General features: G+C 39.3%; 1 protein-coding gene across 2 annotated transcripts in view; it reads right to left on the bottom strand.

Annotated features, from left to right (window-relative positions):
- Nucleotides 1–14,560, bottom strand: part of lama2 (laminin, alpha 2) — a 165,875-nt gene that overhangs the window by 85,011 nt on the left and 66,304 nt on the right. For both annotated transcript variants that reach the window (XM_068577698.1, XM_068577700.1), the window contains exons 15-20: nucleotides 13,346–13,453; nucleotides 10,616–10,824; nucleotides 9,911–10,022; nucleotides 9,552–9,665; nucleotides 7,244–7,371; nucleotides 3,038–3,124 (exon numbers count right to left, since the gene is read on the bottom strand). In XM_068577698.1, the coding sequence (XP_068433799.1) occupies nucleotides 3,038–3,124; nucleotides 7,244–7,371; nucleotides 9,552–9,665; nucleotides 9,911–10,022; nucleotides 10,616–10,824; nucleotides 13,346–13,453 (758 nt within the window). The remainder of the gene's footprint in view (nucleotides 1–3,037; nucleotides 3,125–7,243; nucleotides 7,372–9,551; nucleotides 9,666–9,910; nucleotides 10,023–10,615; nucleotides 10,825–13,345; nucleotides 13,454–14,560) is intronic.

The following is a 14,560-nucleotide window of genomic DNA, read 5'->3' as shown; positions in this document are numbered from 1 at the left end:
TGGCGATTAAGCCTGTGGCTCATTGATGAAAACCCTGTCCTTTGCAGTATTACGAACAGAATCCCCTCAGATTTAAGACCTTCGAGATTGTAACTTTGAACCTTCTTTAACAAAACTAGAAAGGTGTACAGATCTCGGCCAGATGTGTCTGCAACGACCACTGATGTGTTGTGTGGTTTAAATAATACAACTAACAAGTAGCTCAACCCCGCTGGTGCCCGATCACCCAGACTTGACCTAACATGACGAGGTTGATGGCATTGAAATGACACTGAAAATAATCACAACCATCCCCAATGCTTACTGGTCCCTTCTAGATAAAAGCTTGATTCATGGAGTGCCTGATATGAGTCACCAAAAACAAATGTGTAAAATCTGAATTGCTTTTAAAGACTAATTACATCTGGAGATACTGGCAGACCCTTGATATTACTAAAAAGCAGCGTCCTACTCAAAATGTGTTTGCAGACTTACTTGAATGTTTATGGACAGGAGATTGAAAGGCAGAGTCACTTAGCAGCAAGTAGATAGTCTATTAGCACCGAGTGAAGGGAGTATCTTATTTTGTTTAGGCCCATAATACAGACAAATTGGCACATTACAATTAATTACCATTAACAGCAACAGAAGCACTGTAGATAATGAAGTGTGATGGCAGTTAGTGCATAGCAGGTATTAATTAGACTAATATAACAAGAAACAACCAACTGCTGATTACCTCTTTAATACTGTCTTTAGTAATGAAATATAATCTTACATTATGGAAGTATAATCTTACATTATGTCAGCTCCTATATGATCTCCTTCTTGTTTACCAGCTGTCTTGTGCTTCACCACAAGAATGCATATTCAAAGACACAGACATATTTACACACACACACACACACACACACACACACACACACACACACACACACACACACACACACAAACAAACATTACAGTTTGAATACTATCTCCCCAAAACTAGCATGACCATCTCAATTAAGAAAAATTGTCTCTGATGATGCCTGCTGGTCATTATTGGGGTCTTGTCCCACTGTGTTCCATTAAAACTAACATTGTTTCTCACGGATGGATCTGAAAGGACTTTACAAAGAAAGTCAGAGCAGTGAACTTGTACTGGTTGGGCCCAGAGTTGAGCAGGTGCCTCTCTGTGAGAGACAAAGTAAAAAGCTAAATATACTGATATGAGTCATTTTTTTTTCCACTGGCAAATGTTTATGAAAAGACTAAAAGGCAGACAGAGAGCTTCTGCATGGCGAGGCATGCCGACTATGCATGGCAGCGAGCTGCGGCCCCTTGAGCCCCGTGTCCCCCAGCAGATCTCTTTTAACTGGCAACACACAGCAGAGGCCTGGGTAATGGGCAACTGGAAACCTGTTTGAAGCACAATATTTAATCCTGAGATTACATTTGTCTTTTTAATAATATTTGTCAATTCAGAACCCATAAAATAGAAATGTAAGTTGTGAACAGTTCATGAAAGCGTTTCCATTTTCTGTACTCGACGAGGAAAACGGACAACTTGCACAGGAGGCGATACACAATCTACAGAAATTCTAACTTCAATCAGATACAATTCAAGGATGAACACATCAGAGTGTAAGGAATAGCATCCAGTGCTTGAAGTTGCCTTCAATGCCAACCAGAGGAAAATCAAGACAACACTTTGAAGAAAGAAATATGTGAAACGTGTCTCTCAGGAATGCAAAGGAGCATAAAGAGTTGTTGCTATGGAGTCACCACTGGATCTAGTTTGATAACAGTATCCTCATAATCATAAACGTGTTATGAATCATGACTTACCAACATTTACAACTTCAAACTTGATGACTCTAACATGAGAGAACCATGATTGTAAATACACTATATTATATATATATATATATATATATATATATATATATATATATATATATATATATATATGCGTGTACATATATATATATATATATATATATATATATATATATATATATATATATATATATATATATATATATATTAAATGGTCTATTGAGTATTTTATTGATGGATAACTGACATTAATTGCATTTTCCCAATTACATAAATGGTTCATGACTTAGTAGCAGTAGTGAAAATGGTACTGTACTGTAAGCTTTCAAGTTTCATACGAGAAAATATGAACTGTACGAGGTCACTTACTAAACTAAAAACGTATGAAGCCATTTGACCTCACACTGCACACCTCAGCTCATACATGCACATTTCAATAAAACACCTCGGCGCTTCAAGGTTTAACTTGACGGCAACATTTTAACACCGTAATTACAACAAGATTTGTTTTTCAGAATGGAACAAAAAATGAAATATACTGAATACTAACTGATTATTCAGCTATGGGCAGTTTTGGTTCAATACAAAACCGTCCAAATGTGTTTCAGTGGGCCTGCACGGTGAAAATACTATATTTACTCAGTCGGCGTCACCACATGACAGCAGGGCCTCAAGTTTTAACAAGACTAGCATCCAGAGAGACTCCTCATTAGGACTGAGCTGGTGAAGAAGCTCACAGCCAACGAAACAAGAATGTCACTTAGCTAATAAATGTGCTGTGGACTGAAAGTTAGATGGACAATGAGCTATAGAGCCCTCAAAAATAGTCAAAAAGCAGCAGTTTCTGTTGTTTGTGAATTGTCCAAGAAGTCATTTTCAGGAAAGATTCAATATTAGCACTTCTATTCACATATACAATTGTAAAAAGGTAAAAAGATAATTCTGTTCTGATGCTGCAGATGGGTCAAGAAACACAATAACTATTTAAATACTGGTAGAATGATGACAGAGATCTGGACTTACAAGACTTAAGGACATGCAGTTCTAGCGTTGGATAAATATTTCAGTGTTTCGTGATTTCTTGCTCTGTTTTTAGTAATAATGAACTTATTGACACTTTCACATTAAGCTTGTCACTAGTAAATTCAACACTACTGTGATCAGTGTGTAACTTTTAATGTTTAGTGTGTGTGTGTGTGTGTGTGTGTGTGTGTGTGTGTGTGTGTGTGTGTGTTACCTGTCACACTGCGGTCCTGTGTATCCAGGCTGGCACTGGTCGCACAGCAACCCCCCTTCTTCATCGAGGTGGCAGGTGGGGCTGAAACTGTCGTAGTTGCCAGGATGATGAGGTTGTTTTTGTTGAAGTTGTTGATGGCGGTAGCGTTGTCCCAGTGTGCAGAGAGGGAGGAGGAAGAGGAGGAAGAGGAGAGGGCAGAGGCGAGTTAAGGCCATTGTTTGTCTCCTTAAACACCCGCACACAAACTCGCTCACACCTGTGTCCCTACGTTCCCTTTACAATCGTCACATGCAGACTTTGTAAGACACTTGATTTTCTCTCTCGTACACCCACACCTCTGTACGTCCACACACTCTTGAAAATTAAATCACTCTTTCTCTCTACAAACTGTAACTTCAGTGAACTGAGAGCAGGACAGAGTAAATGATAGTCTCTTCCCCTCGTTCCGTCACCCTCCCACTTCCATAAACTATAGATAGTTCTGCTGGCTCGGGTTCCAGGTCCCAGACTGACTCACTGGCTGACTGACTGGCTCGCTAACAGCAAGCTGGCTCCCCGAGTTGCAAAGAAACTTACTTGGCCAGTGCATGTAAAACAACATGTAACTTTTGGTGTACCAAAAGTGTACCAAAAGTTACCAAAGGTAGGAGGTGAAACCAGCTATAATTGTATTACTGCATTTTTCTAGATGTTTTTGGAGAAAATACTGTGACTGAAGAACATGTGACGAGTGAAGCCAAAATAAACAAGCAATTGTATGTAATATATATGATGTATACTGTATAACGGGTAACATGCATTTAATCTACTATCATGGTTTAAGCAATTTCAAATCACACTGTTTGACTGTTGATAAAACAGCCTGACAGGAATACACATGAGAATATCATAATAAAGCACATTTAAACATGGCCTAAAATAGCCTTCTACAACCAGAGATGTAAACAGTATTGCAAAGGTTGTTAGATAAGTTTAATGACTGAGCCTTTTAGGGTTCTGATATCACGTCACACTCAGCAACACAATCCCAACCTACAAAATATCAAATGAATATATGAAGGGTTGATTCAACACTGAGACACAACCAGAAATTACTTGGAAAGAGCCTCTTTTCTTCCACAGCGGCACAATCATTCAAATTCAAAACACTCTAATAATAGAACTCGTTCGAACCCATTAATCTACATCTGCTCCAGATCTACATCAAAAGACAAATAAAAATAGGCAATAATGCCGAATTTTTGGAGAAAATCAAAATCCTGGGAGAATTAAGGCTTCATACAAGGATTCATGTGGCAAAATTAAAGTGACTCAAACCACAAAATGACTGCTAGTCATGCTGCTGCAGCATCACCGACACTCAAACCCAGAAAAGGTTTTGTGGATTTGCCCAGATATGACATCGTCTAAAAAGACCATCAAGAAGTAGTCAGATGTAACCAATGGACTGCTGTGTATAGACCAGGAGATGTCAGCTATTTTCATTTTATAGGTGTATTTCTGATAGGTTTGCTCAGAATCCAAGCTTCTGAGAAAAAATGCATGTGTAAAATGTGACAGTATTTTCCATCCTTTGCATCCTTAGCTGCATTTGTTTTAAATTACATTTTGAGGAGATAACTGAGGTAACTTGAACACGTGTGATTTGTGACTATAAAGCAGCCACAGCATGATAAAAGGTTTTAAATACCTTACATGACTTGTGGGAGGCCTGAGTTTCTACCGCGTTAAGTTTTTTAGCCACAGTTGTGTTGATTCTGCCAACGGTGATGACATTTCCACCCACAGGGATAATGTTTCTCCACTTACACTGACGCCTCTACCTATGGTGATGATATTTCTATTCATGTCATTACAATTATGTTGTTCCTACAGTGAGGAAGCCTCGATTTGTGGTGATATTCTGAAAAGATGAGAACATGTCGAGAGAGGAGAGGAGAAGGAGAACATCATTAAGAGACGGGTCAAAGAGAGAGGATAGGGGCAACAGAGTCAGAGACGTCTGTGGGGTCACCAGCGGTATATTGAAGTGGTAGGTTTAAAATAGATCACTACCTGTTGGAAATATTTGAAAAAGTATAATGAAAGAAAGAAAGACTGTAAGAACTGTGGTGAACAGTTTTTAAACTCTAAATCAAAGAGTAGGTAAATCTGTGTAGACACAAGTGATTAAGGCTTTATGGAAAATTGACGAAGGATCTTTAAATACATTTCCTGTTATATATAGTTCAATAGATTTAGGCCTAATGGACAGACAAAGAGACAGACTGAAAAAAAGGTAAATAAAGAGGAACAGCACTGATTTCTAATGATTTGCTGTAAATCGCCAGCGTCCTTCCCAGGCTCAAACTGATACTGACGCCGCTTTAAACAATACGGCAAACTGGAAAAGTCAGACTGGCTGGCTATGTGAGCGATTGGCTACAGTAAACACGAGGGACGAGGTGGCTATTTGAGGGACGGCACCGTCCAGCTATTATTACTGCAGGGGGTTATGGGAAGAGGGGAGAGAGGAGGGAGGTGAGAGACAGAGAGAGTTCTGTCTTTCTTTAGCTCGGAGAATTTTGGACATGACGTGTCATGTCTGCATGAAGATTCCCAGCTGCTGCTGCCTGTGTGTGTGTGTGTGTGTGTGTGTGTGTGTGTGTGTGTGTGTGTGTGTGTGTGTGTGTGTGTGTGGGTGGGTGTGTGTGTGTATGTGTGTGTGTGTGTGTGTGTGTGTGTGTGTGTGTGTGTGTGTGTGTGTGTGTGTGTGTGTGCATCAAATTAAGTATTTCATTAGAAAACCTTTTCCCTCCTCCATTTGATCAAATCTGTGATTAATAAAACGATAACATTGTTGGATCATTATCTGTCGGTGTGATTCCTCTTATTGATTGTTGATTTGTTAGTCCAGTTCTTCTGCAGTTGGTTTACTGCCAATAAAGCAACATCATGAGAACCAGTTGAATTACTGTGGTAGTACTAACTGTTATGTACTGCGCTTTGTATTTGGGATTTATTGTATATGTTGACGAGATTTATCACTGTACTGTACTTCCTAGATTTAAAGGGAAACTGTGGTATTTTTTAAACTGGATCCTATTTTCTTTGTGGTTGTGTCTGTAATGGGTTCACCTGCAGCTGGTAGCTGTGAAACAGGCTGCAATGTAACACTTCGGTGCAATTACGCACTGTCAATGTGATTCAACTAAAAGTGTTTCATTCATTTGAAAGAATACTTTTGTGTCTCATCTTTTTCTGATTTGTCGCTCTATCATTGAATTTGTTACTGTTTGCAAAGTACTTTCAATAAAGAGTTGAAAGGTTTATTTATTGAACTCATTACATTCTAGTGAGGTGTATAGCTTGTATTATAGCTTTGACCCTACACACACGGTGGGGGCAAAAGAATAACGATTCCAACAGCTACTAATTGGACTTTGCTGTTCCTCAACCACCGTTTTCAAGTTGAAAGTTGATTAACAACAACCTTCTGCTGGGCCAGCATCGGATGGGCACTGAACTTATGTTCGGTAATAAGATGACTTCTGCTTGACACAGGTGGACCAAGATGCAATGAGCTCTTTCTTCCATGCATACAGGGAACTACATGCTTCGTGGATGAACCATCAGGTGAGCGGCAAGTGTGCTGCCTCCGTGACAAACAGCAGAGGCAGCCCACTTGCCGCTCACCTGATGGTTCATCCACGAAGCATGTGACAAACAGCAGAGAGCATTTTTGTTACATTTTCAGCAGATACTTGAAAGACTGTGATTTGAGACTGTAAACGGGCACAGAACAGCGCGGGTGTTTTTCCATACTGGAGGAACAGTATGATAAAACATTTTTAAAAGCCTTGATCACGAGCACGGTGCCCGAGTTTCGACTGTGTTAAGTTTTCTCGCCGCAGTTGTGTTTATTCGGCCAACAATGATTTTCTCCACTTAAATAGATGCTTTCACTGTACCTGTGCAGATCATAATTATATTCATCTTCAATATATTCATGCCCACAGTGACGAAGCCTTGATCCTTTGCCGATATCTTTCAGAGCCAAAAACATGAAGACCGAGTTTCAAGAGCGACGACGAGAACGTGCTGAAGAGACAGGTCAAAAAGGAAGAATAGGGGGCACAGTGCTGAGGGGTCAGCAGTGATAGATTGAAGTGTTTGATTAAACCGTGTCCTCGTGGCACCATTAACCCCAGTGTCTCCATAACCTACTTGTTACTGGGAAGATTGAGTGGGCAGGCGCAGGGCTGACAGTCTGCAGGTGACCCCCGGGTGGCGTTGCCATAATAACCAGGTAGGCAGGAGTCACAGTGTGGGCCTGTGGTGTGGTGGGAGCAGTCCTGGAAGAGACGCACACAGGTTAAAGTAATTTATATCAGGAAAATAAATAAACTAACAGGAAAATAAAATGTCAGTTCTAGAGTTAACCTTAGTGTCAGTGTCCACATCGATGGAAATCTCAACACCCCATTGTGTATTGAATCGATGTTTAGACAAGATATTAAGATACCATTTAATCTTCTTTTTAAATGTTCTTTAGGTCAGTAAAGTGGTCTTTTCATTTACTATATATATTACAACGTCCTTTTGAAAAACCTCTCAAGTTTACGTTGCATCATCTCTCGTGTAATGTGCTGAATACAGACACGTACAACTAGATACAATGCCTCCATTTCTGTTTTGCCATTTTTCCGATAAGAACGTTAATCCCAAATGTTGGATGCAAGTTTGTGGAAAAGAAGGAAACCAAAGAGTGAACAACAAAGCTGCTCTATTAGAGTAATTAATGTCACACGTTGCCAGAGGTTAAAGGGTAGAAAGGTCAATCTAACAGGCTCACGGGTTACAGCTCTGCAATAAGAAGAACAGACTCTTGGTGACACAACAAAACTGTTATTATTAAATAAAGCTGTCACATCAAATCATTGTCAAGCGGACAGCAGCAGGAGGAGCAATCCCAACGAGTTCAAGGTTAATGATATGGTTCAGGATTAACGTCACGTTGTGTTACCATAGTAACCGAGCATATATGATTCACAGATACACGCTCAGGCAAAGACGAAGCCCAATGATGTCCTCCTGAATCCTGTTGATGAGTTTGAGTATTGTTGAGTATCGAGGACTTTCACTCACTACTAAGGCTGTGCGGCGGATAATATTTGTTGAATATTATTTCTTCCATAAATGGTGAATATTGGTCTTTTATTAGTGTGACTGAAGTATTTTAATATGAAAATAAAACCAACAACACTCTTTAAATCCCTCTAGTGAAAGAGCATCACTGCCTTACAAAAAGTAAACAATTGCTTATTAACTTATTCTAAAACTGCCTCAAAAATAAAGTGAAATAAAAGCATCACATTTGATTGGTCTGATGCAGAATAAAAAGTTATTTTGGATTTGATATATTTTGGTTCAAGATCATTTAACTACTTTAAAATAAATTGTGTTCCTCCTATTATAAATTATGTTTCTCCTGCTGGGGAAATCAGGTTGTTTTCTGGGCCAAAAAAATCAGTTTTTTATAAATTCAGCTCCAACAACAGTTGATATCATGTTGCAGATAACACAGTCCTAGTGTGTTTCTATCTGTCTGTCTGCCAGTATGGATGGACATGTCTGTGTGTGTATGTGTGAGTGTGTGTGAGGAGAGAGAGAGAGAGAGAGAGAGAGAGAGAGAGAGAGAGAGAGAGAGAGAGAGAGAGAGAGAGAGAGAGAGAGAGAGAGATCCTGATCGTCTGTCTGTCTTTGTCTGGACTGTGTGTTCTCTCTCTTACATATCCTAGCATCCTCCTCATCTATAATAAAACACAACATGATAATACAAAACTCACAGCTCTATGTGTGTGAGAGTATGTGTGTGTGTGTGTGTGTGTGTGTGTGTGTGTGTGTGTGCACACTGGTGTGTGTTTAGTTTGATGCTAACTGACAGCTTAAGCCTGAGGCAATGTGTAGACTGGGTGTGACAATGTGTGTGTGCAGAACAGTGCACATGAGGAGGTTGGCATATTTGTGTGTGTGTGTGTGTGTGTGTGTGTGTGTGTGTGTGTGTTGTGTGTGTGTGGGGGGGGGGGGGGGGGGGATCTGTAGAGTATAGTAAAAGAGTGTATGTAAAATGTGAGTGTGTTTGGGTGAAGTCAGGGTGCAAGTCTTTTCAGCTGCAGTTCCTCTGATGGCCACTTGACGGCTTTATGAGTTGAAGGAGAATTCCAGTGGATCACATGCAACACTCTAAAATTATAATACTGTCACTTGATACATTCTGCACAATGTATTATTATTATTTTTTTCCATTTTGGTGTTATCTTTTAACATACTGTGATCATCAAAAGCAAGAAAGCCTTTTTGTGAAAGGGTTAGGGTTATTTGCTGCCCTCAAAACTTCATCTCTGGTACTTCTCTCCCTGGAAAAGATGGTTTTGTTATTTTTGGCTTTCGAATTCGAGTAACGTAGGGTACAGTTCAGTTCAGGCGCCAGGCGGACTAGTTAGGATCTTCACGGAGTAACGCATCATCTTACCAGGCAGTGTCCTGTGAGCTCGTGGCATTGAGACGTGTGTCCATGGCAATGACAAGCTTCACACACACCGTTGTATAGATTCCCGTTAACCCTCCGAAACCCGGGAATACACGCCTGAAATACACACACACACACACACACACACACACACAAACACAAACACACACACGGAGTCTTTCAGCTTTAATAAATACATTTGATCTAATGCGTAAAAAGACAAACAGCTCATAAGATTTTACAATCAAAATATATTAGTTGCATTTTCTTTTGACTTCATGGTACTATTTTGACAAGACCGTTCATGATTGATTATAGTGGAGGGAGGTTTAAAGATGCAGAAGGTGTGTGTCTGCGTTTACCTCACAGGAAGTTCCTGCGTATCCGGGAGGACAAGAGCAGTTCTCCACAGCAGATGCTCTGCTCTCTCCTCCAGCAGCGGGATGAGCTACCTGCATTGAGAATGAGTGGAGTCTACACACACACGTACACGTACACGCACAAGCACACACACACACACAAGCACACACAAGCACACACACACACACACACACGCATAACACAAGTAGTTATATAGTGTATAGTGAAACAGCCTTCACTTACTAAGCAAGGCTCTATGTCAGATTAAGCTTTCAGAACATTTATGGAGGAAAAATCATTCTCTCAAGCAGAATATATATATATCTATATATATATCTATATATATATATATATATATATATATATATATATATATATATATAGATATATATATATATATATCTATATATATATATATATATAGATATATATGGTTTTTTTTCAGCAGACAGCGGAAAGATTTACCAATTAAACTGCCATCTTCATGTGTCGGTTATAGAAGGTTAAAGTAGGGTTATTCACAGGCTAAAAGAAAGAGTTGCCTGAGAGACTCAACAAGTTGTTTTGTTTCATAAAGCAAAAACTAATATTTCATTCATAAAAGGTGGTGAGAGTTTATATGTGCTGCTAAGTTTTGGAGCGTTGCGTAATGGCTGTGTAAAGTTTGAATGTCTGAAGCGTGTGTGTGTGTAATTGTGTGTTTCTACCTGTACACAGCGCTGGGTTCTGTGCTGTAAGAGGCCCGCACCATCACTCTGGTCACATTGGCCAACACAGACAGGAAGTCCCTCCGGCTAATCGGCTGTGCGCTCTCTGTAACGAAGTTTTCTGGAAGGAGAGCAATGCGATTGGTGCTTGGCGAGGGCGGGTACACTGGCTGGCCAAACCGCCTGTCAAAAATCTTGATCCCGCCTCCCTGGAGGAGAAAGAAGAAAACATTGTAATTCCATTTTTGGGGGGTTTTCCTTTGTTGATGAAGTTCAGTTCTGGACAGCAGCTTCAGTACGACACCTCTTTCAGAGAGGCCAGTGTTTAACTGATCTGGAAAGAAAGAAAGAGCGAAAGAGTGAATGAAGCGTCATTAGGTAATGAGCTGCAGTTTCTATTGACATTTTGAATGGACTGAATTTAAAGTGAATTGAGAGACCTGGTATCTGACTATCTCTTGTTGAGAACAGATCAATGGTATGTATCGGCTAACACAGAGTGACAACTACTGATGGAGAAAGAAAGAGAGAGAGTGGGGGGGAGACAGAGAGAGAGAGAGAACTTACCATGCCAATAAACCATCAAATAAAAACTAACTGAAAGAAAGGAGATTGAAAGAAATGGAAGGAGACAGGCATCAGTAGTATGGCCAAGATGTAGTAGAGAGAGAGAGAGAGAGAGAGAGAGAGAGAGAGAGAGAGAGAGAGAGAGAGAGAGAGAGAGAGAGAGAGACAAAGATTGACAAAAAAAAGAAGACAAAGCCACCTCAGAAAAAAATGTTTTCATTCAATGTCTCAAAGACAGGCTCTTACTTTCAAGCACACATTAATAACAGAAGGAAAAGTACATTTGTTGGGGGTTATTTTCAGCTGCAGATTAATAAAAATGTGTTGAGAAGAAGGACGTCACGCTTTGGCAACACACTCAATCCTTGTTTGACGGATCAATTCAATGTTGGATTTTGTCTTTTTTGTGGAATGTGTCTGGGTACAAATGTTTTATTTACACAAGAAACATTGACAAAAACCAGGTAGAGCGTTGTGGGCATTTTATTTGTTTCCATTTATTTTAATCTGTTTGTAGATGTTTTTGTAAAAAATATTGTGCTACTGGCACTGGAACTCAAAATATATTGATTTGCATCCGTGAGTGTTCAAATAGAATTTGGACACAAATTTAAGTTTTTCATCTGTTGTTTAAAGCAGAATGAGATACTTCAGATGCAGTACATGTGTTGTTGTTATTGCTGTCTTGAAAGGCTTGGTATTTACATTTTTTTTTTTAGCTCTGCCGATGGAGGGCTGATAAAGTAGGCTGCATTGAGACAAAGACATTGCAATCAACAAAGCCTTACGGACAAACAAAGACAGAGAGATTATTGTCTATTCAGATCCCACATACTTGCAAGCGAGGCTTCACAAAACCACGCACACAAACAATATCACAACTTGTTGCAGATACGCAGAGAGTAAACAGTGTGTGTGTGTGGGGGGGGGGGGCGGGGGGGCAACAAAAAGGCTGAAGAGAGACAGCAAAGTGAGAGAAAGCGGGTTGACAATGTGTAGGTGGTTCATTATCGTCATCATTTGGAGAGGTCTTTTGTTGACAGGGGCGACACTTGTCCTCCTCTCCTCCCAGTCTGTCGATCTGACTGACACTTCTTTAAATAACACAAGTTCATTGGTCTCTGACTATCCAGCTCACAGTTTTCTTTCGTTCCTTTTTCACTTCCGTATGTTTACTTTCCTTCCTCCTGCTCTTCTTTCCTCCCTGTTGATTTCCATGTTTTTGTCTTCCTTCTTCCTCTGCTTCTTTCCTTCTTCCTTCCTCCCCTCCTTCCATCTCTCTTCAGCCTTTCTTCCTTGCCATCTCTATTCTTTCCTTTGTCTTTACCTTTCCCTTGTTCCTTCTGTCCTTCCTTGTTTTATTATGTCTTCATCTTGTCCTTCTTTCTTTCTCCTTTCTTACACGTTTGTCCATCTTTGTCTTTTCCTTCTTCCCATTCTATCTTCCTTTGTTTCTGCAAATATGTAATAAATATATATATATATATATATATATATATATATATATATATATATATATATATATATATATATATATATATAGTATTTGTGTCCATATTGGGTAAATGGGTAAAATCCCATTCCTACAGAATACTTATTCATCTTTTAATTATTTTGCATTCAGTGTGAATTCCACATGTTATTGCAGCTCACAGAGAAAAAAAAGTATTCTAATTAAAATTCCTCTTCTTTAACATGTCATTGGTAGAAACACACACACACACACACACACACACACACACACACACACACACACACAAAATGCTGTTTAGTGATGTAGGAGATATGAACAGTTAACTAATAGTGTTGCTGCTTTGCTTATTGCTGCCATACATCATATCGCAACCTGCTCATTATAAAGAGAAGGGAAGAGAGACTCTATCTGCATCTTTATTGCTAAGTTCAGCATTTACCTACCAGCTGCTGTGTGTGTGTGTGTGTGTGTGTGTGTGTGTGTGTGTGTGTGTGTGTGTGTGTGTGTGTGTGTGCTATAAACAGCTTGTATTTCCTGCTTCATTTAGTGATCTCCACTTCAAACCTATTTCACACACACATACCATATACAATAGTGCATGGAGGTAGATGTATTGTGAGATAATTCTTAATTTGGATTTAACATATAATATATAAGCATGTCAATGTTCTCTGATGCCATAGTCTTACCTCAATGACCAGGTCAGGTTGTGATGTCACTCTTATGGCCATCTGCTGCTGCTGTTGGTCTGTGGTATAAGACACAGCGTAGACCAAACTCCCTCCATAGGCTGAAAGCTGAACACAGACAGAAACAGAGATAAAAAAGATCAATTCATGTTAACATAACACAAATAGAGAATAATAAAAATTGTCAGCAAACTAATCAATGTTAGTTAAACATCAATGACTCTTCAGTGTCTCTTGCTTACAGCATGAGCTACTGGTTATACCAGACGAAGTAAGGCTGTAGCAGCTGAAATGAGCATGGGAGAGTTTTATAGCTAATTAATTGAACTAATCAAGTGGCAGTATGCGTTATTTCTTCATTCAAAAGTTACATAGTCTAGATTTAAAGGAGGACGCATCGATATTTGCTGCACTACGTACCAACAGGGGGCCTGTGAGAATTAAGGAGGCAAGTGAAACCAAAAGAAACCAAGAAAAGAAAATGCATTCATCATGTTTTTTGATTTTCAAGGATACAAAAATGCAGCAAACATACTGGCATGTCCGAAAAAGTCTCTGAAATGCAAATCAGAAATTCAAAATTGTTATGTATTATATGTATTATGTATTATAAAATTGTATTGTATTATAATAATAATAATAGTTTCAACTTATATAGCGCTTTTCATAGTACACAAAGACACTTTACACAATAGACAATAACAGACGGAACAGAACACAAACGGAAAGACAAGAGCAAACAAAAACAAACAGAATATTTAAGGTAATAAAGAAATAATGAGAAGTAAATAGAAGAGGCTGCGTGGGGCAGTATTGAGTATTGTGTTGCAAAACATCTTACAAAATCATCACAGATTATTTAGGATCTATGTCAAGACAGTAGCACTCCCGACCAAATACTTCAACAGGAACACAAAGCCACAACAACAACTGCTTCTACTAATGACTGCACTTCCCTAAGAATATATATTGACAAAATGTTTCAAAAAGTAGAAAGAACAAGACAATGTTACAATCTTTGTTGTCTTGTGTGTTTCGGTGCAGTGTTTCTGTCGAGTCTACAGAATGAGCTTTCGCTGGAGAAGTGCTGCCTCGGCATGAACCTGAAATTTATTATTCTGCTCCAACCTGAACAGTAATGGGTGGGAGAGCGAGATAATAATGCCACCATAAAAACACAGAGGGGGACATTGAGGGCGGAGGGGGAGAGAGAGA

This window comes from Clinocottus analis, unplaced genomic scaffold, assembly GCF_023055335.1.
Source record: "Clinocottus analis isolate CAN_PGR_092001 unplaced genomic scaffold, fCliAna1.0.p SCAF_15, whole genome shotgun sequence".
In the NCBI taxonomy this organism is placed as follows: Eukaryota; Metazoa; Chordata; class Actinopteri; order Perciformes; family Cottidae; genus Clinocottus; species Clinocottus analis.
The sequence above is the reverse complement of the archived record's forward strand: the minus strand, read 5'-3'. Positions and strand labels throughout refer to the sequence as shown.